General features: G+C 34.9%; 1 protein-coding gene across 3 annotated transcripts in view; it reads right to left on the minus strand.

Moving 5' to 3' along the window:
- ETFQO (electron-transfer flavoprotein:ubiquinone oxidoreductase) overlaps positions 1-23,340 on the minus strand; it is a 234,742-nt gene extending 211,402 nt beyond the window's left edge. For 2 of the 3 annotated variants that reach the window (XM_089787028.1, XM_089787029.1), the window contains exons 1-5: positions 22,714-23,248; positions 13,567-13,643; positions 2,391-2,497; positions 2,067-2,148; positions 1,873-1,984 (exon numbers count right to left, since the gene is read on the minus strand). In XM_089787028.1, the coding sequence (XP_089643154.1) occupies positions 1,873-1,984; positions 2,067-2,148; positions 2,391-2,497; positions 13,567-13,643; positions 22,714-23,104 (769 nt within the window). In that variant the 5' untranslated portion in view covers positions 23,105-23,248. Of the gene's footprint in view, positions 1-1,872; positions 1,985-2,066; positions 2,149-2,390; positions 2,498-13,566; positions 13,644-22,713 lie in introns of all 3 variants that reach the window. The other variant, XM_089787027.1, reaches the window with a different exon arrangement.
- Between the last annotated feature and the right edge of the window lie 1,728 nt (positions 23,341-25,068).

Raw genomic sequence — 25,068 nt, forward strand, 5'->3', positions numbered from 1 at the left:
ATTTTCAGCACAGAGATGCAAATCGTAGGTGTTATCCAAGTTACCTAGATACCAACTACATCCTCAAAGTTCACAGATCCAAGCTCTTTAACCTTTCTTGGGGCTATGACCACAGGGTTGTTGATCCCTGCCCTATCTAGGGACAAATAGTCATTGCTTGGATTTATACAAGCCCCTCCTTGGACACATCTCTGCCGTCTTTTCTCGAAATAAAACTAGTAATAAATATATAACTGATATATAATTTTGATATTATACTTATTAATAGATATCTACAATATATATATTAGATCTTCTAAGGGTTCCTTATCATTACCAGGATTCAGATATATCCTTCTGTAAATCAGTATTAGCTCATAGATGTGGTACAGCATTGTTGCTATCACACAATGCTTATAAGAATTGCAAATGATTTATTTCTTTCCTCATCTATTCCTTATGAAGAGTAACAAATATATTTTATCATTTCATATTGATTGTATGTTATATTTTTCTATTCGCTTTATGTCATGTCCCATTCCTTTCATACGAATGAGTAATAATTTCTGATCTTTTTTATCATCCAGATCCAATCCTTATATTCCTCCTCACTGTGCTGGATTAGGGATTCCAGTCCATGTGTCCAAATATGCATCCAATAACTAAACAGGTTGTTGCTCAGTTTGAGTAACCAAATATGGACATGAAATTGAGAAGGATGACCGATCCTTGTATGTGTATTAAGATATATTACTAATCTTCTTGCTCACCATTTTGTGTATTCAGTGCTCTCTGTAGTTAGATGCTTTATTCTGATTGATTGGTCTCAATTCCCACATGGATGGTCTGAATTCAAAAGAATACCATCATGAATTACCTGCTGATTTTTCAGTATCTTCTGCGCTGCCTACCACTTATTTCTGAGACATCCTTATATACATTACCTAGTACAAGGTTGCAGGTCGCAACTTTTACTCTCCCCCCATTTCCGTCATTTCATAGTTGATGGTCATTTTATAATGCCATGTTGCTTCATCGACTTAATACATCATTTAGTTATCATTGATCTATGATTGTTATCAATTCATTGATTTGATTGTGCTCTAATTAATACTCTCAACTAATGATTATTGACTTATTATTGAAGCTGATCAAGTATGGAACATGTTATTAATGTTATTATTAACTATATTATGTTTTTTATGTATTGGTTGATACCAAAAATGTTAATGTGGATTCAATATTAATACTAATTATTCTTAATAATACATTATCAATTAATTTCATAAATTATCAATTGATTAAATCATCATTTATAATAATATTAGTCCATAATTATCAATTACATATTAATTAATTATATTTGATTGACATATTACCTGTTGATGTCATTACCACATATATGCATTGAAATGCATTGATGTTGACTACAGCTAATGACATACTTTTGGGAAAAATCAGGCATACCCCAATTTGGGGATATTACAGTTTGTGATTCATGGACAATGCCATAGTGGGGTTTGGAGGTTAGTAGTGGAGTTTCAAAGCTGTAGTTGACTGTGTTTATGAAATTTACACACCTGTTCACTTCCATTATGTGGTTTCAGACACCTCTTAGTTGCCTAAGGTTCCTATATTAAGATATTTCATATCTTTGATGATGACATTATCAATGTTGTGTAATGTATATATTTGAATCTGAATTTCATCAAGACAAAGCTGTTACCAGTAATTTGCATGATCAAATGACATATCAGTTTATAACAGCATTGATCTATTGAATGAATGTTTATAGTTGTTTAGTTGTTTGGCAAAACTTTCAGGAAAAAAAAAAAGAATTTAGAGGGAGTTGTTATAAACAACATAAGATAAATAACCATTGTGCAACTTTACCTTTCAGCTCTACTCCCCGCTGAAACGTTTCCTTTTTTGAGCCATCTTTGGCTATCCCCATATCATTTGTTGCAATTCCAGTCACACTTTTAGAAGTTTTATCATACAAAACCTATGTAAAAGTCCAAATTTGGTCAGCAACAGTCTCTTGAAATATATACTGTGAAAACATCATATATTGTGAAACACATCACCTCACTTGCAGCAAAACCTGGATAAATTTCAACTCCCAAATCCTCAGCTTTTTTAGCCAACCATCGGACAAGCTCACTTAAGCTGTAAATAGGAGTTGAAATGTCAGTCTGCTTATATTAGTATTCCACTGAAAAGCTCTGTGAACTGTATTCAGGCCACAAAGAAAAAAAAATCCCAGATATAAAGTGGACAACAAGGGATGCGATCCTTCAGGCAAGTCATTAATGATCAATTAATCAAACATGCAAGATTACAAAGGAAACAAAAATTTAAGAATCGAATTACACAAAGAAAATTTTGTATTGGGTTTGTTGGAGATCAACCTTATCACATAATTTCCCTTGTTACTAACAGGTGACGGAAGGGGAAAAGCATGATTTTCTGTCAGGAACCAAAACTTGTCAGATGAAACAGGTACTCTAATAGGAGCCTACACACAAATGAAGATATAGCTGTCAGATTAGGATAGGAGTTAGAATAAGAAAAGAATTCGCAATGTGTGAAACCAATTTTTCAGCAATGGAGTAAACATCCTTTATGACTATATGTAGGAACAAGGATGCAAGTTAGCCCATTGCAATGAACTACTAAATGAACTTTACTTTAAAGGTTCCCTCTTTTGTTGGACCAATAAATAATGAATTGGATTAAGGTCGCAAGATTGGAAAGCTTTCTAAATCTTTCTCAACCCCTAGCCTAAAATTAATCCCAATAGTGCATCCTCAACCCCTATTCTAACAAATTCCTAAGGTTTTCATGACAAAAATGCTCAACTACTCCATGTTAAGTGTATGTGCATGTATAAAATTCCAAGTGTTTTCCCCTTCATACTATCGAGATACTTCACTTATATAGCTGTTCAAAATTTAGGAAGTGAAGGGGGTTCAATTTTACCCTCTTGGAACTAAAGAAATAATGTTTTTGCACAAAGATTTTCTACTGCAAATGAGCATTATGTCAGTATTAATGCATTAAACAATATAATATTATACAGAAGTAGAAAACTATATACTATTATACACTGCAGCCCACTAGTATCCATCTACAATCTATGATTGCCACCATCATATACAAAAGAAAACAATACTTTTGAACATACAATCAAATGAGTCAATAAAAGGAATAGGCAAAAAATTCTTGATCATTACCACGTTAAGCTCTTGAAATAAATGTATATGCAAATCCAGTTCTGTTTCTTCCAGCTGCAGATGATGAGAGATCCATCTAGTTTTATGACCAAAAACAATGCTTTGCTCAAGCATTATGTTATCTCAACATGTATCTTCTCAAGATCCTTTGACTCAATATTATATGCTTTCCTTGGCAACTAAGTTCTCAATATTAATGAGATCTTGTGCACACCTTTGTACGCGCACATCTTCCAGTTCCTTATAAGTCAATGAGAAAACATCTTTATGATTTGCAAATTTTGAAAAGTTTAGGGTTTAATAATTACCCATCATAAACTCCATGGAGTGCTCTCAACTTAAAAATTACATTTACCTATATCTAATGATTTCTATTTGAAAATACAAGTAGGTTTCAGTAAATCTTAGCATCCCAAAAACAAAGTTGATAGCGAGGCAAGAACCTATTTTAAGTTTTCAACTAGAAGAAACCCTAGTGGTATTTCCTAACTTGCCGATTCGGGTTTGGGGATGGATTTGGGTTCAGGGTTCGGGTTCGTGGGTTCGGGCAAAAAAGAAAAATCCCATTTGGGTTTGTGGGTGGGTGCGTGTTTGTGTGTATATATATATCGTAGGTTCAGGCAAAAAAAATTCCCGTTTGGGTTCGTGAGTGTATATATATATATATATATATATATGCAAAAAAGAAAAGAGAAACATGCATAGTTGTAAACTAACTTACGAAGTCATTTCATAGTATGAATATATCAATGTTACTTGATCATTGATCAATGCCAAATGTCAAAGATAAACATTAAATACTAATCAATGTTAATATTGTAAAGAAAATCATACATTGAAAATATTTTTAAAATGATATTTTAATGTAATTTGAAACACTTTTATGGCCCACAGTCCCAATTAAGGACCCTATTCGGACCCGGATCCAGACCCAAGCACGAATCGAAACCTAGACGAATCCGGATCCGGACCCGAGCTCCAGGGTCCAAATCCGGTAACTAAGGGTATTTCAGAAACTGTCATCCCTAATCTCAATGGCTAAATATCATCATCCTTTGTCATAAATGTTGGTAACGTCCCCTTGGTTGTTTATATCAATGTAAATACATAATAGAACAGAAATGTCTGCATTCCATACATCAATCAAATAGATTACTATCCAAATACTCATCATCCTTTGAACTATGTCACAGTTGAAGATCGTATCATTAAAAGTGTTGAGAATTTCAGGCCAACATGATCACAATCAAAACTTGACAAGACCAACTCTTCAATTATATTATTTTGGACATTCAAATATTATGTTTTCTTTCATACCTTCAAATCACTAGAAGAAAATGCTCCTCTTGACATTCAAATTTACCTTGGCCAACCTCAAGCATTGTGATTGCATAGCAGCTCCAAATCTCATTGTCATGGTGCACAATCCATAATTACACCTAACCATCCTCTGAAGTCAATAGTGGCACAACCATATCCTCTCTAGTGAACAAATACCACACCAAAAATTCCAATGACACAAGGAAATCAAAGTTTTATACCAGACAAACAACAACTTTTCTTTTCCACCACAAGGCCCAAATAATTTATCTTCCATGCCTAGGTTCTAGCAATAGTCAATAGTGGCTTTCTTGCTTTAGGACAATTATTGCCATCATGGTCTCTAAACTATGTTATTAGGCATGTCCTTGAGATTTCCAGTACCAATACCACATACATTCGACTATGGCTTAGCTCGGAGTTACGCGCAAGGTACATCCCAAGTATACCCAAGCATACCCATGTGTACCCGAAAGTGTTTGAGCTCCATAAAGTTATAATAAAAAGACATTTTTTGACTTTCTTTTTACATCAAGAAACCCTACAATGCCCCTAAAAGCATCACTTCACCCACTAAAAAGATGACTTTTCTCACTTCACTCTCTTTTTGCATTCAACACCTTGTGCAGCTTACCATTGCTGCCCCTCAAACCCATTATATTCCCCACTCCCAAACCCCCATTGGTTATTGGGATCTCTTGTTATATAAGAAATTTGATTGCAATGAGGTGGTCTAGGAGTGGAGACAAGAATCCAGAAGTTTGACAACTAAAATTATCACAATTAAATGCCAATTGATAGAGATAAAAATTTAAATATTAATTATATATAAACAGTTGTACGACTGATTTCCTATTATTGGAATGGTGTAAAGGAAAATTGCCTTTACTATTTACTATTCTTGTATGATTGACTTACTGTTCTTGTTTTGAAAGTTCTCCATCATGAAATTATCTGGAAATAACTAAATGATATCTAAAATATGGTGTCTTCAAGTACTTCTATCTCTCTTTTTTGAATGTTAGTTACAACAGTACTGATATCAGTTCTAGCCTCCAAGTAGCTTTCAAATGGCATAGGCTTGAGAACGTGTATGGTTCTGAAATTACTATGTATACACACAGCTTGCATCATGGAGATCACGAGTCACTTTTGGAGAGCCATTTAAAGGCTCGAATCATGGAAACGGATGGGATAGTTGAACACCCACCTTGGGGATGATCCACTACAGTTATGCCTAAATGTAGAGATGGAGACATGCGTGACTCGTATTTGATTAGGCCTTCAGCCATGTATGAAGAGCTCAAGGCGATCAATGGTGTTGAGACAGAAGTTCAGAACCCTATCATGTTGGTAATTCCCTGGTGGAGTATGAAGCAGTCCTAACATTAGAATTCGATATGCATGTTATTGAGTGGCTTTGGGTTGATATCTATGCCCCACTTTATGGAGATGATAATGAGAGTAGAAGTGTTCCAGCCAAAAGTTGTTGGGTTCCAAGACAATCATTGTTATTAGGAGGCTATCCTACATTGCTGGTTACAAAAGTTTGAGATAGTAATTTGATGATAGCAATTATTTGGATGGTTTGGAATGATTGAGATTATTGCTCCAATGTTGAATATTGGCATGGTGATGAGAGTCAAATAGCACACAACATTGAAGGCATTTCTTACACCATTAGGGATTCATTCAAATGGATAGGCAGCATAAATGACATAATGAGACAACTGTCTCTTCCATTTGAGGAAGTGTGATAGTGCAATGACTTGGGATCCAGGGATTTGCATTATGAATGAAGTGCTTCTTTGCTTGTTTCAAATTAATGACAGTTCTGTCAAAGTGACATGGCAAAATGGTGGAGCCATATTACCAAGATTGATATGGGATCCTGGTATCCAGACTGGCATACAGGTGCAGATAACATTTGGTGTTGGTGGCATGGTGAGATACATCTATCTCCTCACTTTTAGCATGGGAGGTAGAATGGTTTTGGATCATGGCATTGCTATGCTTAGCACCAGTATTTCATTGCGATCACGATGCACTGTTTCACAATTCAAGCTATAGTGATTTTTTATTAGAGTGGAGCAATGGAAGCTTAAAAGAGATGTAAAAGTGCAGACATACTGAGGTTGTAGATTAATTTGGGATCTGGGTATTGATTTATGTATTTGGAGTCACTGCAAAGTTGACAAATGTAAATGCCTAAGGACAAGCAAACTTGGGATATTGCTACAATTCAACTTATCATATTTTAATTGGGATGTCTCCCTTAAAAGCATTGTATGGCTATGATGCAACTTTCTTTGTGGATCTGATCCTCACTAATAGTAGAGTACATGGTGCAAAGGATCTAATTCAGCAGAGCAAGCATATCCTGGAAGCCCTCAAAGAGAACTTGCGACAAGCTGCACTGTCCCCTTTTTGGGACATTAAGAATTCTTAAGTCAAATTCATGAAGTATTTAATTTGACTTATGAGAGCTTAATGCAGATTTATAAAAGGAGCAATTTAATATTAAAGGCGCATTAATAAGGGACGAAATGACAAGATGACAAGGAAACAGGGTAGAGGAAGCTGAAGAGTCATGGCATTGGGCGATAAAAGAAGAGATGGTTTCATTTTGGCATGCTTGGATTTGAGATTGATTTGTTGGTTTCTCTTTGGAAAACTTTAGGAAGCTGCTAGCTTTCTCTTGTTTCAGACCTGAGGACGCTAACTTTCAGGCCATTCTCTAGGTGGATTGGATGTAGCCCCGATTCATCATCCGTGGTGGATTCAAATCAGAATTCACATTTCAGACTACGGGTGCATTTTACTGGTTACTTCTAATCTGACTGTATTTCTATTTTAAGATTGGACTCAATGTTTTGTTACATGCATTGCTGATGTATGATGCAATAACATCTTTCTGAGCAATTTGTATGGATTTTCTGATTATGATATTGTATTGCTGAAAATCATAATACAGTAGTAATTTTTGAGGTCTTCTATAAAAGCAATTGTCATTTTAATCTGAAAGTTTATTGCATGAGCTATCTGCTTGCATTCTGAAATTGTTGAGAATAAACCAGTCAAATATTCATTTGGAATATTATAGTGGTATCAGAGCAATTGAACCTGTCATCCTATCGGGTATATCCATGAGTTTCATCAGAAACATATTTACAAAAAGGGGTTATTATTTTTAGGGCCAAAAATCATTTATCAGAAGTTACTTCAGAGACTACTTTATAGAGAGCTTTATTAGTGACAATAATCTGAACAGTGGAGAAAATATTATGGAAACTTTACTACAAAATGTGTCCTAATCTTGAAATGCCAAAATTATAATTTTAATAATTGCTGAAAGAGGGAACCACTAAGCAGTGGAGATGCACCAAAAACTTAATCAACCCGGTTGCACTTGATATCCACATAAAGCTTATTTTCTTGAGCATTGTTACTAGAGGGGAGCAGGACAAATATTTTGCAGATTTTGATTTCATTTGTGAAGGTTCTGGCAACAAATGTTACCACAGTATGGTGTTGTGGGAGGCTTATATTCGATTTAAAACACCTTTGAAATCTTCTCGAGAGCTAAGGAATTTGAAAAGAAATCGTGGAGTAGGGAGGAATAAAATATTGACACAGTTGACTATTTTGGTGATAGCATGGAACTAATATTTCACCAAAAAATATTTAACTGGGCCTCTCTTTCAATTATTTGCTGTGATTTTTTTAAGCTGCTCCATGGAAAATATTTTACACACTATCATTGGAGCAAAAATTGAACTTATTTTGTTTATATCATAGCTTCCACAGATTTGAAGCAAGAGTGGATAAAATATAATGGTGGAGAAGAATATTTGCGGGCAATTATTATAGTGTATAGTTGAAATAAAAAAATATTTCCCTGGCTCCACTTTCAGAAGTATATAGTCTTTGATGAAATATTGTTGAAGCACGGTATTTATTGGCTACCCGGAATAACACTTATGCTATTTACCAATTCACGAATTTATGTAGCTTGGCGTTGGACCAGGGAAGATAGTGTTGGTTGAGACGATAGCATTCAAACATTTCCAATGTTTTCGGCAGTATAGAAGTTATGTGTTAACTAAAAGTTGGGAGTTTTCTTTGGAAGTGATTGTATTATCGTTTCATGGTCTGCCAAACTTAAAATTACGAGATATCAATTTCCAGTTGTCAATATCAGGCAAGAAAGTATGGAGTATTAATGTGGAACCAGTGGCGACAGAGCAAAAGGGGAGCCAACAACGCTTAATAAACTGGTGTTGCTTTGTAAACACAGACGTTTCTTATTTCCTGCATGCCTCTGAAAGGAAGTTGGGTGAGTATCTACAGAAGTTTATAATTGTCAGAACGTACATATTTTGGTTCAGCATAATAGAGATGGAATTTATTTGCACAGAAGCAGTAGGAGACAACAATGGTTAGAGGATGATTCTGTGTAACTGTATCATCATCTTCTGCATTCTTTGAATTCACTGTTCCTATAACGGAAGCCTTGGCAGAGTCGGAGATAAATCTGCAGAACAGGAAAGAAAAAAGCATTCATTGCCAGGTGTTCAATTTGGTGCAGAGGTATTGATGAGAAGTTTCTTAATAATAGTCGAGTATCAGAAACGCCACTGCAAAAAAAATGCATTGCAATTACAGATTTTTCCAGATGGAAGACTTTCAATTAATTGCCGCATTCATATATTTGGCGTCAATTTCTAATTTTGTTGGGACCGCAAATCTGGCCATGAGTCTACACTTCAACAGGCACTTATATTCCTGTCCTGTCAGGTTTGATAACAATGCAACATGAATGAAGGGGAGAAAATATTGCCGTAAATGTTGATTTGAATTACAACGTTTGCAGTCATCTTGTGTAACTAAATCAAATACACAGGCGCAAGTTGGATGAGGCATAAGGTTCATATCCATAATCGGTTGAAGGAGATATAGGTTACAATCAGTTGGATAGATGAATGAAAGAATTTGGCAAACAGGGAAAGTATCTTACAGGACATACTACGAGATTTGGTGGATAATAGTAAGCAACAGGTTACTCGAGTACGACTGGCTTAGTGTCTGGAAACTGAGTGAATCCACAGACTCTGTGAAGAACCAGTGGTTCCACATTGTAATCTATTATTCACGAGAAGGTTTATATACTGTCGAACAAAGTATCAACGGGCTTGGACATCCTCCGGCATCAATACTTATGGAGTCATTTCTCATATAATTGAATCTGATATTTCTCCTTGGACACTATCCTGAGATTGTAAACACTTGGAAACTTCTCTGCAGTGTGCAAAAGATTACAAATAATCTGCTTACAGAAAATTGTTGGGTGAGAAATACTAAATTTGCAGTAAGTAAACTGGTCTGACTCTTGCAACTGCAGAATCTCAATAGAAAAGAATTGAAATAGAAAGAAGATAGTCTTTGCTAAGCAATCGCAGGAAGCTAGGCAGAATGAACAAAGGGTTAGTTGTCGTTGCAGGCCAAATAATCAACTAATGTCTACACTTGCAGAGCTCGGGAATGGGAAAAGATGCTCGTGTAATCAGAATTGGCAAGGGGCAGTATAGTAATCATATCAGGTAAAAGGAAAAGAACTTCAGTTAACATCCTTTGGAAACTTGTACTGGCAATCAACCTTGTGTGTGGAGAAAATTAGTTGTCCGATCTTTGGCTAAGATCTGAACCTGTCTTTGCTCCTTAAGTTCTGTCTAGAGCAGTTAATAGAGATTAAAGAAATTTCCTTTAGCAGCGTTGATGTTAGCAATGCATAGGGCAGGCTCAAATAATTAACAGTTAAAAATGTTGATTGACATTATGGAGTTGACCAAATTACTCTTTGAAAGAGGTAACATACTTGGGTTGATGTCTCAAATGAGAGAAAAGGATCTCATCACCCTAATTCAACTAGAAGGATGTTTGACAATTGTTGAGCAATCACCTCCAGATTTATTGCAGGCTGCTCTTGTGCCTACAATGATGGAGTTGAAACAACTCAAGTGGTTGAAGCATTCAGACAACCAGATAAAACTCGTTGTTTCATGCCTAATGGAGGTCATAAGAATTTTAGCACCACAAGAACCTTATGAAGAAGACACTATGAAGAAGGTAGTTCAACTCATTGTTGATAGTTTTCAACATCTTGGTGAAAGCAGCAATCATCATTTCCCTAGAAGGGCTGCTATACTGAAGTCGTTTGCAAAAATCAGATTATGCAATCTTAAGCTTGACATGGGATTGTAAGCTTTAATACATTCCATGTTTCAAAGTTTATTATGCACAATCAGAGAACACAATGCAGATGTTGTTGTAGCTATGGAAGACATTATGGTTATGGCAATCAATGAGAGTGATGCTCATTTCCAGCCACTTATACAAATGTTGTTAACGATTTCAAATAAAGAACAAAAGGCTTCCCAAGATGCTCGTAAGTTTGCCAACAGGGTGCTCAAAAAATGTGAGCCAAAAATTGAGAAGTACAAACAACAACAGGCTAAACAAGAACCGAAGACAAGGGAATTACAGGTTGTAGAATCTCAGAAAATGAGCGAGAACCAAATGAGGAAAGAGTGGATCTGTTTTACTTGCAGACATTTTTGGTCAGTTGGTCACACTTGTGAGGGTAACAAGGAGGAAGAGTTAGCTCAAGAAGTTCAGATCAGCATTAAGTTGAGAACTCCATAGTCCAACTTCAACATAATGAAAACCATGAGAGAAAACTAAATGGTAAGGATTATACTAGCATTTTATTTGGTGAATTGGAAGTGGTTAGTGTCAAGCCTTTTCATGAGAATTTCTATGTACAAGATATTTCCAAAAATGAAAACGAACCTCTCTATGAGAATGAACTATTTGAAAACCATAATATCATAGTTGATGAGTCAATGCATCTTGAGATAGAGAGCAATCCTAAAATTGGTGCAGCTGAAAATGAAAATAGTAACCAAAAACTAGAGTAGTTTGATGTTACCATCGAGGCTGATTTGAAAAAACCAATCAGAAATTCCATTTCAAGTTGATGATTCTGGCACATATAGTTTGGAGGATAAGCTGAAAGTATCAAGTGATATGATCATTGCAATCTTAGTTCATTTTGACACAACCCATAAAAACATTGAAAAAACCACGTGGGAAGTTAACAGGTGTTGAAAAGGAGAAGAGAATAGTGAATGAAATCAATAGTGCATTCCTCCATACTCTAAAAAGGGCATTAAAAAGAATGAAATCAGACTACTTGAAGTTGCTCAAAGATAGGGATATAGCTATCAACCATGTTGAAGATAAAGCGAATGAGATAGATGAGTTATGTATCCAACTACATATGACACATCACTCCTTATATCAGGCTGAAAATCCGAATTCTATTGCAGCCACTCATGGGGAAGATGAACAAACAAATAGAACTATGGAGATGGCACAAATTGTTGAAGAAATCAATACCATTTGTGGGCATGAAAACCAAAACAATGTTTCCACAATTCCCCATCCAAATGAGGCACATTTTGCTGATGAAGACCATCAGGACCTGCAAGAACTCAAATACATACGCTCTGATTTTCACAACAACAGTAACATGATCTCATCATATCATGAGGTAGAAGATGAATCATGTGACTACATTTCGAAAACTATGTATGGAGGTGATCATTTCATTGATGAAGATTTTGATTTTAGTGATGATACTTACGGTGAAGAAGAGAATACAGAGTTGTCCTTAGTGTGCCCTGAGGGTTTTTACAAGTTACCGAGAAATTTATCACCAAGTTCTTATGATATGGGAGCTGCCTACTTTTTGATTGGTGATTTTATCTTTCTGCAAACTCCAGCTATCAGCAGCTACCCAACTTGGACTACTAGTATATTTTCAGATTTGGTTTGGCCTATAGGGGTTAGTGAGTTGCATGCAGATGAATGGGAACAACACATGTTGCGGTATACTCCATATGAGATGTTTACTTTTCCAGTTCAGCAACATATTGATGACATCATTGTCATTCTTCATGCTGATCCACATTATGATAGTGACATCTTGAGGTAGAGATATTATTCAAGTTTGTGCTGTCTTGAAAGAGATATATTAAAATGTTAGAGATACATTAAGATGCTAACACTTATTGACCAACGTAATCATGACCCCAAGTACTATTTGTTTCCACACTCTCCAAGCTCATAGAACCATTGAATAATACACATGGTTTTCAGTATAAATGTATTTGAAAAAAGAGGGCATTATTTATCTCTTAAGCAATGTGCCTTGGGCTTTCAAAATACTGTAGGATTGAGCTTCTAAAGCTAATGTTAATAAACATTACAGCAATGGTCTACATTTACTAGAGGTATTTCCTTTTTGTTTTAAATGTTATTTTAGAAAGGCAAACATCAACTGTGTCTTTGCAGAGGTTGTTTTTTAATCTCTTCTTCAACACAACTACACAAAAGGATGCTAAGTTTGAAAAAAATCCACTAATTTAACATCTATTCCTTCACAGTTCTAAATCACCATTACATTCACCCCTTTCCAAATTATCCTTAAAAAACTATTAGTGGCAATTTTCCATGACTAAAACTTGTGATGATATGTTGCTCACAAACAGCCCCCAAGGTCCAAACTTTGGAGAATGTGAAGATAAATGATGCCTGCTCAAGCTTTGGTGGCCCAAACAGACCACTCACTTCAATCCGTTTCAATGACATAGTGAAGTATATGCTTTGACCCGGAGCTATGAACTGGTGAGTCCACAAAAGGGGGACCTCATGCCCAATAGGATTTGAACCTTGTTGGCAAGAACAACAACAAAAGTTAACCATTCAAACATGTCACTGTTGGCCAAATTGTTACCATTTAAAGAATTTCCCAGAAAAAAAGTTTATTTGTCCATGCCTTTGTAAGAACTTAAGTGTCATATATATTGGAAAAAACTATGCTTTAAGTTACTTCAACATAGTATATTGAAATGCCAACAAGCATAACATCAAAAATGGAGATTGTTTCATATGTTTTTGAAATCTATACCCCCTGTTCTTTCCAGTCTGGGATAAGCTCATCTAGGGCACGAGGTTCAAAAACATTTCCCGATAGTATATGGGCACCTGCAATCAAAACAAATTGTCAGAAAAAAGGTTATAGAATATTGTGGATACAACATTTCAGCCCATTCCACAGCCTTGAATTAAGGCTTCCAACATAGGTCAAATGCCTTATGCTAAATTTGAAATACAAAAGGGAGGAAGTACATCTTAAGTTTGCTAAATTGATGTTACATTAATGCATCAACCATAGAGAGTCAATGATATTATGAAATTGAAAATATAAGGTAGGAAGCACTGCACCAAGGCAGCCATATAGCACATTTAGATATGAGAGCTATGCAGTGAGACAAACTACACACTTCTCTCATGTACCTTCTTTCACATCTACTACAAACACAATATATGCTTCCCATATCCTTCAATAAAAGATAATAAAACATTTGATCAGGTTAGAATTGTTTTCTTGAACATGGAATGAGATCTTCACACAAATAGAACCACTTGTTGATGTATAGCATAGTCAAAGTAATATTAATCATGATTTATATAAACTTTGCTTCTTTGCTGGTGATAATATATATATATATATATATATATATATATATATATATATATTGAGTCTCCCAAGTCGGCAAGTCTCACATGGCTTGCCGGGTCAAATGACCTGTGACCCGGGCTCGGCAGGTCAGGTGAGGTGACTCGCCTAACTGGCGAGTCAAGGCGTGACTCGCAGGTCAAGACTAACTTGACCCGGCCAAAAAAAAAATTTTTTTTTTTTAATAAGTTTCTAGAGGTTGGTATGAATAGTCTCAAGATTACAAACGTTTGCTCTTATATTGTGTCTATTCGTAATTTCTTATTGATTGAGAATGAATAACTTATAAGAATTTTCAATTTTTCAATTTAGCCTATTATCTAAGGCTAAAAATAATATTTTAAATGTTGATAACGCTGAAATGGTCTCTTCAAAGTTTGGGATTTGGATTCTTATCCATTGCCTATTCAATTGCATGGAATGACAGGAATCAAGATTAGTCCAGTTTTTAGAATTTCCTACAATTTTTGTAATAATGTTTTCAGTTTCCTTTCCTTGACCAGATTAATTTAAATCCAATGTGTGAAGAATGTTGAATTTAAAGGCCTGAATCATGTGTGTTTAGTTCTAGTTCTTAATTAAATAGTTCCTAGGAAGTTTTTAATCCTTTCCTCAACCATTGACTATTTTTTAATGGTTATTTCCATCAGATTTAACATTTAAGTCTCAACTCTAGATGAGACCAAATGAACATCCATAGAAAAATATATAAAAATCTTAAACATCTACATATTTGTAGCCTGAAAACAAGAATTAGGTTCAGACAGCCACCTAGGATGCATATAAAAAACTAAAGCAACTTAAAAGTCAAAATTGCACTTTATTATAAATTTTCAAACTTGAATGTCATGATAGATATTCATAGTTCAATGTTGTATTAAGAATAGCAGCATTGAACTTCATATGGGTCTTGACTGTTTATAATGATCTTCATTGTTAACATCAACATAAAATGTAGGTAGATTTGAAGAAATGAGTGTCATTTATACTTACTAAAAGTTTGTTGTCTAGTTGACTCCTCAAAGAATGAATTCGATGTATGTTGAAGTATGTGATCAAATTACCTTCTATTTCATGATATTATTGTGTCTTTAAGCTTTATTCAATAATGGGTGCATGGAATGTTCTTTAAATACTAAAAAAATTCAAAATTTCAAGGTTTTTTTCACTCTGCCAAGTCACTGTCGAGTCTGAGCCGAGTCACGAGTCAAGTTACCCTTGTCAAGTCCAAGTCTGGTCAAAGTCACGTTACTATGATATATGCACACACATATATGATTATATATATATAGATATATGATTATACACACACACACACACATTCTGTTCACAAGATAGCTTCATCATTATTGAGCTCGTGTCTTGAAGAGACTATTACTATTGGGGTTTTATATTCATTTGCTCTGTCACCAATAGCAAATAAAATAGGTTACTAACGATTACATTTGTTAATGCTAACAGTTGCATTTGTTAATATGAGAAACTAACCATTGCATTTGTTAATATGGAAATTGATAATTAGTCATGCCCATGTAGAGGCATGACCCTACGTGGCTTTTGGCCACGTAGAGTCATGTCTCTATGGGCGCATGACTCTCCGTCTAAATATATATATGTGTGCCAAGCAGTCTTTGGAAAACATATCAATACAAGTCCCAGCAATTGCTCTCTCTCTCTCTCTACAAGTTAATATAATCAAGGTCCTTGATCCTCCATTGGCGTACAAGTTTGAAGATCGCATTACACTGACTACTATTCAAAGAAGAAGATTTGCATCATTCATTCAACAATCTGAGATAACAAGTAAGGTAATTTGTATTTGTGCAAATCTACTATAATAGTTTCTCTCTATTAGAGATCCTTACATTTAACATGGTATTAGAGCCATGTTGATAGGAAAATCTATTATTCAAAATTAAAACTAAAATCTCAGATTTACCAATATACAAAATTTTATCCACAAATTCAAAATGGTTAATCACGTAAGATTAGAGGATAATCTTGAGGGAGCATCAAACTTTTCATGTAAAATTCGAGTCATGATAGTATTAAGAGAAATGGAATTAGAAGAGTACATAGAATCAAACAAATCTATTCTTGAAAACCAACCAGATAAAACAACATGGAAAAGACACAACAACAAGGCCATGAAAATTATTATAGACTCAATGAAGGATCATATTCTTCCTTCTATATCGAGTCTCAAAATTGCTTTTGAGATGTTCTCAATTATAAAGAATACTTTCGAAATTAATAACACAAGCAGATTGCTAACATTAAAACAAGATCTACTATACATCAAGATGAATAATGGAGAAATTGTTATGTCCTATTTCCTAAGACTCTCAGAATTAAAAGATCAACTTGCGACCATTTGAAATGAAGTAGATGACAAAGAACTTAGCGTTATACCCCTAAAAGGACTACCACTGTCTTGGGAGACATTTGTTCTTTGGACTAAGTTCTCGACCAAATCTTCCTAAGTTTGAACTACTCAAAAACGAATGCACTCAAGAAGAGTCAAGATTAATTACGAGAGGAATCATTTCAAATCAAGAGAGAGAATTTCAAGCTCTTCAAGCCAGTACCAATTATAAGGGAAAAAGAAAGGGAATTCATCAAGACAACAAGGAATTCAACAAATTATACAAGAAAAGAGATTGGTTCCAAGTATAATGCTTCAAATGTGACAAATTCGATCACACTCATAAAAACCTATCCAGAACGGGAGAAAATTCAAGCAGCCCTAGCAGAAGTTAAGTATGAAAAGGATGAAAATCTTGCATTTTAAGTTGTTGAACAAAGAGATAAAGTGGAACGAGAATCCCATAGTGAGGAATCAGAGGGAGAGTGATAAATTTCCAAAGCTCGAATACATAAAGTGACATATGCAATGTTGTACTCAGATAAATCAGTTTTCTATAAATTCAGTTTTTGAATCAAAGATATGGTATATCAAGATTGATGAGCAAACAACGGATATTCTTACTGAACCTGTTGCCAAAGTTTAATTGGAATATTTCAGAGGTAAGCTTGATATGATCAAATTGTAATTTTTGAATATTGAACTTAAGTTTCAATTTATGTGTTTGTGCTTCTAAAGTTGAATAGTTGCATCAAATATGTAATGAAAGATGATGATCTTTCAGAGACATATATTCATAAGGTAATCTTTGTAAGTTGACGATCTTGCAAATGATAGGCTTGTTATTATGACTGTTTTGTTCCAGATATGCCGGAAGTCATTAGTAACAAATGCATTATGATTACTCTAGATATTGTTTCAGACAATTAGAGATCATAATATATGTTATGATAGTGTTCATAACATGGTGATTAAAATTATTTGACAAGTCACTATTTCAGAGTGTTAAAGTCAGATAATTTGTTGTCTACAAATACTCTATATTATGGTACTTAAAAAGTCTATTACTTCTCCCTTGCTAAGAGGGAATGTTGATGTATAGCATCAGTTGAAGTAATATTAATCATAATTTATATGAACTCTATTTCTTTACTAGTGATAATACACACACACACACACACATATATAACAAGATAACTTCATCATTATCGAGCTCATGTCATGAAGAGACTATTACTATCAGGGCTTTATATTCATCTGCTCTGCTGTCGATAGCAAATGAAACAGGTTACTAACGATTACATTTGTTAATGCTAACAGTTGCATTTGTTAATATGAGAAACTAACCGTTGCATTTATTAATATGGAAATTGATGATTAGTCATGCCCACGTAGAGGCATGCCCCTACGTGGCCTTTGGCCACATAGAGTCATGTCTCTATGGGGACATGACTCTCCGTCTGGATATATATGTGTGCCGAGCAGTCATTGGAGAACATATCAATAAAAGTCCCAGAGATTGCTCTCTCTCTCTATGCAGGTTAATATAATCAAGGCCATTGATCCTCCATTGGTGTACACGTTTGAAGATCGCATTACACTGACTACTGTTCAAAGAAGAAGATCTGCATCATTCATTCAACAGTCTGAGATAACAAGGTAATTTGTATTTGTGCAAATCTGCTATAATAGTTTCTCTCTATCAGAGATCCTTACATTTAACACCACTGACACTGTTCTCTTTATTTCTCAACAACTTTGCTTGCAGAATTAACTTTCGCATTTGAATCCCACTACTGTGAAGGACTTACCTGGAGATGCTAATGAATCAGCATACAATCTATCATATTTGAATGATGGAGTGTTGAAGAGAAGATTCAAGAACTATCAACAGGGATTATATGGAGCTCCAAAAAAAATTAGAAAAACTTGAGTATTATAATCAGCCACAACTTTGTCTTCAAGTTTTGAAATGATAAAGAATGTGCAACCTTTTCTATAGCTAAATCCTACAATCAAACAGGAAGTGTCACTCCCAAAGCATCAACCTTCCCATTGCACATTCAACTTGTATATGATGATGCCAATGAGAAATTTTGAACATCCCTTAGATCAAACCAATCTGTCAAACCTCTGAAAGCAAGCAATTCAAAAATAATTTTTTTCATCTTCATGCATCATTGAAGTTATCATTCTTGTTGTTATTAACTTGTTTCCATCCTTTGAAAGTGTCAACAACTTGCTTAACTTATTATCTTATATATTGTTGAATTTTTTCCTCTTTAAGTTTGAATCCTTTGACCAAGATTGTGTTGATTCAAGCCTTACCAATACATTTAAACTTGCATCCATATATGTATATACGGGCATGTTCCTTTTTTGTTTTTTGTTTTTTAGGGGTTTTTTTTTCTTCTTTTTTGTATGTGTGAGAGAGGGAGAGGGAGATGCAAGTGCACTGATGGGAATGTGACCCTTATACCTGAGATTCCTGATAAGTATGGATAAAATCGTCATAAGAACTTAATAGTCCTATAAATTAACAACAGTGATCCCACAAAAGGAGACTAATAAATTTTCTTGCTGGATGATTACAATAAAGAATTCGACAGATTTTGAAGTTGTATGAGATGAAGTTGTATGATTACCATTTTTTATTGAGGATATGCACTCAAAATATCACTTTATGTGTTTTGTTAGATTGTGGTGACTGATCAGGAAAGTACTGTACATACTTCATAAATTCTTTGGGGTTTCAGCCGTGGCCGACGTTGTAGCCGACATATGGCCGACATGTTGTAACCCTAAAACAGCATAAAATACTTGTATAAAAGGGTTTAGGGTTAGGTATTTTCATTATGTTGTGATGCGAAATTGCTTCTTGCGGTGGTATTGAGCTATAAGGGATTACGGATTGTAATCACTGGATTGTAATAATATTGGACTTGCAATTTGGTGGACGTAGCCCAGGGATTGGGTGAACCACGTTAAATCTTGGTGCCTTGTTTTCATTTCTGTGTGATCTATTGTTTTCTATTATTGGTTATATTTGCATGTAGTTTTTATTTCTGTCCGTGGTTTTATCCTAACATTTTTGAGAGAAACAAATCAAACGATAAACTTATCTCTTGATAGAAAACTACTTGGTAAAGTCATTACTAAATAACTGATGCAGATGCTCAGAAATTTCAATCCCGTTTCTCCAATAGCTGCTCAGAGTCTCTTGCCAAAACATTGCAACCCTATGTTTAGAGGAAGATTCTATAAATTTCTTGGTTTCCTACCATTTTGTTTCCATAGGCTTCCTGGGAAATAAAAAATATGAGCAGCAACTCCCTCCACAAGATCCAAACCCATAGACAAAGCTACCACTCTCATGTTTCTTATAATGGCAACCCCACAAAACATATGAATCCAGAAAATGGGAATAATTGCGATCGTCAGCTCAACATGAGAAGCAACATTTTCCCAAGCAGGAGATTTTTACTGGTCGTTTCAAAAAGGTATTTAAGTTTGACGTGCCTGCTTATTTACTAGGGAGTTTACTTTCCAAGGCTGCAATGTGGACAAATCAAATGGGGTGGAATAAAACTCACTGTATAAAAGAATTCAATCCCTCTTGCGGTCATGAAGATAAAGATTACTCAAGGATGCCAATCAAAGGTAAAGCCTGATTGCTGGTGGCACAGTTGAATAGCGGATCCCATCATCTGCGTACAAGACGAGTAGATGGACAGTTCCCAAGGAAGTTTGAGATGAAGAATGTGTATTTTGTGCAGTAAAAGATGTGTGCAAATGGAATGGCATTTTATTTTTGAATGTGCTGTATACCAAGATATCTGTGAATATGAGAAAAAATTGAAGGAGAGCTGTCTACATCAATTGTTTGACAAAGCAAGACTGCACAAAACCACTAGTTTTCTGATTTAAAATTGTAACAGAAGAGCTGACATTGAAAAGAACATGAAAATGGTTTAGGTTTTTGATGTGTAGTCCCATAGACTCTTTGGTCTTGAGGACGTCAGTAAAATAATAAATTCATTCATTGGTTCATTCATAGACCAATCTCTGCAGAGTGAACTCTATACTTATTCACAGCTAGCTTTGAATGCTAGTTCGTGAAAATTTATAGCTCAATACTTCAATATTTCACAGGAACGCCTTTGTGCAATAGACTCCAAAATTTTCCCAAAAAGTTAAGCTAAGAACATGTTCCCATGCCACTGCTTAGCTTATTTTGATAAGCAGTGCCTGCTCAACAATTATAGGAAATAATTGTGAGCTTGTGGTCCCATGAACATATATTTTGCTGCTTATTTTTAAGTAGAAAACTTAAAGTTTGAATTAATTAATTAAATAATACTAGTTCGAATGCTAGTTAATGAATTAATTAAAGTTTGAATGCTAGTTCGTGAAAAATTATAGCTCAATACTTCAATATTTCACAGGAACGCCTTTGTGCAATAGACTCCAAAATTTTCCCAAAAAGTTAAGCTAAGAACATGTTCCCATGCCACTGCTTAGCTTATTTTGATAAGCAGTGCCGGCTCAACAATTATAGGAAATAATTGTGAGCTTGTGGTCCCATGAACATATATTTTGCTGCTTATTTTTAAGTAGAAAACTTAAAGTTTGAATTAATTAATTAAATAATACTTTTACAAAGATGAACTTTAAAAATAAAATATTTTTAAAAAGGAGAGGAAAAAGTTTGTGGAGCCACGTGGTGTTTTTGGCAATAAGCAGCGATTGTTTATTTTCAGCCCCTCCTCTTTTCAGATAGCTTATTTTCAATTGCTAAATAATAGCCACTCCACTATAATAGGTGGAGATTCTAAATTATCCTTTATAGAGACTTTTAAATTTCCATGAGAACATTAAACTGCTTAAATATAAGCACAAAATGCACTTAAGCAGCGACATGGGAACACAAGGTAACCCCGATCGTCCTATATCTACTCATTGGTCTCACTTCTTTAACACAAGGTCCAATGATGCAGGAGCATCCAAAGGTATAAAGGCAATTCTATGTCACCCAAAAAAATGTACTTAGACTTAGTTTCTGTTTCATGTGTTTTCATTTCTGGATACCCATTTGGGTCAAATAAAGGTTCCAACTCTCACAGTTCCACTATTAGTGTTCTAAGTTAGAGTTTTTAATCACCTTGGGATACGTGTAAATGCCGAAAAAATAGGAGTATGTAATTGAGCCATCATTTTGGTGAACTAGAAGGTGTAAATTGGTCGGATGGTTGTAATTATAATTTAGAGCATTCCAGAAAAAGAATCAGGTCAAAAGGCCCCACGGTTTGAAAGTTATTGTAGTTTTTCGGTTTTTGGAGACCTCCTAAGAATGCTTCAGAGTCAGGTTAGGGGCATTAAATGACATCGAACAGGGCCGAAAAATGGGAGACGAGCAAAGCTGGTCCATAGGGCTATAGAGCGCTTCGAGAGCTTTCCAAAAATGTAAACGGTTCGTCAATCGAAGCTATGGTTCAAAAGTTATGCCTCCCGGAAGTTCGGTTACCATTTCTGAATTTTTCTAATTTTGTGCCGACTTCTAGAGCCTTTTATTTGGTCGGTGGATGCCAACTAGCACTTTCTAGAATGTATTCCTAATTTTGGAGTCTGTTTCTCTGCACTAAGTGTACTAGCATATTTTTACAGTTAATAAAATTTTTCCTTTCCTGTTGTGTCCATTGTGTGCTTGGGTTGTGTCCCCATCATCCAATATTCAAACATGCTAGGAAATCGAGATAAGAGATAAAAATCAATTATGTAAGTTCTACCCAAGTTTACCAAGGCCAAAAAGACTCCGGCAAAAGTTGGGCAAATGCTAATTTGACCTAAAAAGATTCTCTCCATAAAGAAAGATTTCATCTCAATCAATATATGTCTGGTTTTTGTAAAAATAAGATACATTGCTCGGGGGAAAAAATATACGACAAAATGAGGTGACCTTGGCATGGACATTGTGTAAGGCTTGTAGGCATTGAAAGCCAGTTCTAATATACCGATAGTTTTCTACTGTCTGTGCCGCAAAATTTAATATAGTTATTAAGATTCATAGCGTTTTAGATATTTGGCGCAAATTTGAAGTATTCTTTGAAATGACAGAGACTACAATTGCATAGAGCAAACAATAAACAGTAAAAAATAACATGCAGACGTACCCACTTCTGCCCCTTTTTCCACAACACAAACCGAAACATCTTTGTTTTTCTCTCTACAAATCTGCTTGAGTCTGATAGCTGCAGATAGCCCAGCTGGGCCTGCACCCACTATGACCACATCATATTCTAAACAGTCTCTGGGCCCTTCCAAATTGGCCTCTGCACTGAATCCTCTAATTGGGCATTGTAATATAGGCCTCACAAAGGCGTGAGAAGAACACAAAAAAACTGTTCCACTACTTTCACATGTGACTTTTTGTGTGCCATGATAGAGACTTCTTTTGCCCAGAGGGCTTCTGTGGCATCGAGAGACAGCATTGAACTTGAGTCTCTGCGATAGAGAAGCCCTTGAAAATATTGTTTTGAGTATGCTATCATAAAGCCTGGGCATTGCTCTTTTAATCTGGATTACAATTTCTCTCTATGTTTTGTATCTTCTTTTAATTTTTCCGGAAAGCGAAATTAGAAGAACGCAGAAGATGGCTATGATTGCTTCAGGTGGTGTCAAACCCAACTCAATACAGAGCGGAACGAAATTTCATGTTCAAATTAGTTACATAGCGTTTCGACATATGGAATCAATCCTGATGCGTGTCGAAATCCAAGATTGATAGAACCAAACAAATCAGGGACCCGCCTTCAAATGAGGGATATTAAATAGGGATTTCATAAAAATTAAATTAAATATTTTTTTATAAATTTTATTGGTGTTTTATTTGCGAGATTTCATTTTTAGTGAGTGCATTCGGAGTCATTCAACATCCACGGTCTCATTGAGATTTTCCAACGTAAGTTAGGACATTATTTATTTGAATGTTAGATAAATTTATCATAAATATGGGAAATGAATTTTTATAAATTTGTAAAATATAAAATCAATGAGATTGAGTTAAAATTATTTTTCTAAATCGTTGATAAAATATTATGCGTTTAATTATATTTGCACATGTAAATTTTTATTTTGGAATTTATACATTGCAATTATACATAATGCATATAATTAAATTTTATTTTTAAGTATGAAAAAATAGTTTAAATATATGTTTCACATGTTCGAGGGTAAGATCATCTCAACTCTCTTAAGAAGTCTGTTTAGTTGTATTATGTTAGAAGTTGAGAATTGACACACGTATGCAAATTCACATTAATATTTTTGTTGCAACTATATATATTATATTCAACTTTATCCTAACTTTACATTTTAAGTCTTCTTATTTCAATCAAAGTATATCAAATGTAACTGTATTTTTCAAATCAAGTGCACATGCACGTGTATATGTATGTGTATGTGTAGGTATGTGTATATATTTATGTGTGTGTGTGTGTGTGTGTGTGTGTGTGTGTGTGTGTGTGTGTGTGTGTGTGTGTGACCCTTATTGTCCTATTGATGCAAGGTAATAAAGGGATCAAACATATTGTAACACTCTTTTATTTGTATCTGAATTCTTATGTTATCATTATGGTGTACATGTGTTGTTGTTGTAAATGTGTCTTTGTGTTGTCTACTTGAGAACAATGTGAAGTGGTGGCAATCATTTATCTTTTTGGTATTTACAAACTTGAACCAAAAAGACTATGTGTTCATCTTAAGTGCACTTCTTCCAATGTGCTCATAGTTATACTACTTTTGGTGGATGAGGTCAATTCATTATGATTATCCTTGATATATATGAGTTATCAAATATGCATACTAACTCTAAAGCTAATAGATCCCTTTATTCTATTTTTGCCATGTGCTTTATTTCCCTCAATTTGTCCTTGCTTGGGGGCATGTCATGGTGAAATGTGTGTGTCTTTTGGATGCATGTGTGCTAACTTAAATTCATTTCTCTCCATAAGTCATACAACACCACTTTAATAAGAGGGCATGCACTTTTCTCTTTGTTATTGTACTATCTTAAATTGTAAGCACAGTTTATAATTTTGGTCCTTAGCTAGGCCCTATTTTAGTGTCCCAAGGCTTCTATGCCCATTATGCTTTATCATACATTGATTTTGTGCACATCTTTAATATGGGCCCATGTTTATAACGAACTCCAATTTAATATTGAGTCATGATTTTCTCGTAAAGGGAGCCTAACCCGTCACCTACATTAAGAGGTGCCCCTTCCATGATACATTGGCCCCAAATTTGAATTGGAGCTTGGTCTTTTGACTTTGAGTGGAATCTAAAACCCTTGTTAGCCTCCTTCAAGATTTGAACCCTAAAATGGCTAGGAGAAGTACATATACAATGCTACCTCACACATTTTGTGAACCAATCAAGAAGATTTAATCTCATACATTATCTTACAATCCACTCCAAGCACTCAAACTTTAAGGAGCAATCAACTTCATTTAAGATTAAGCATTGAA

This window comes from Cupressus sempervirens, chromosome 6, assembly GCF_028749045.1.
Source record: "Cupressus sempervirens isolate cs-2001-9-10 chromosome 6, ASM2874904v1, whole genome shotgun sequence".
Classification (NCBI taxonomy): domain Eukaryota; kingdom Viridiplantae; phylum Streptophyta; class Pinopsida; order Cupressales; family Cupressaceae; genus Cupressus; species Cupressus sempervirens.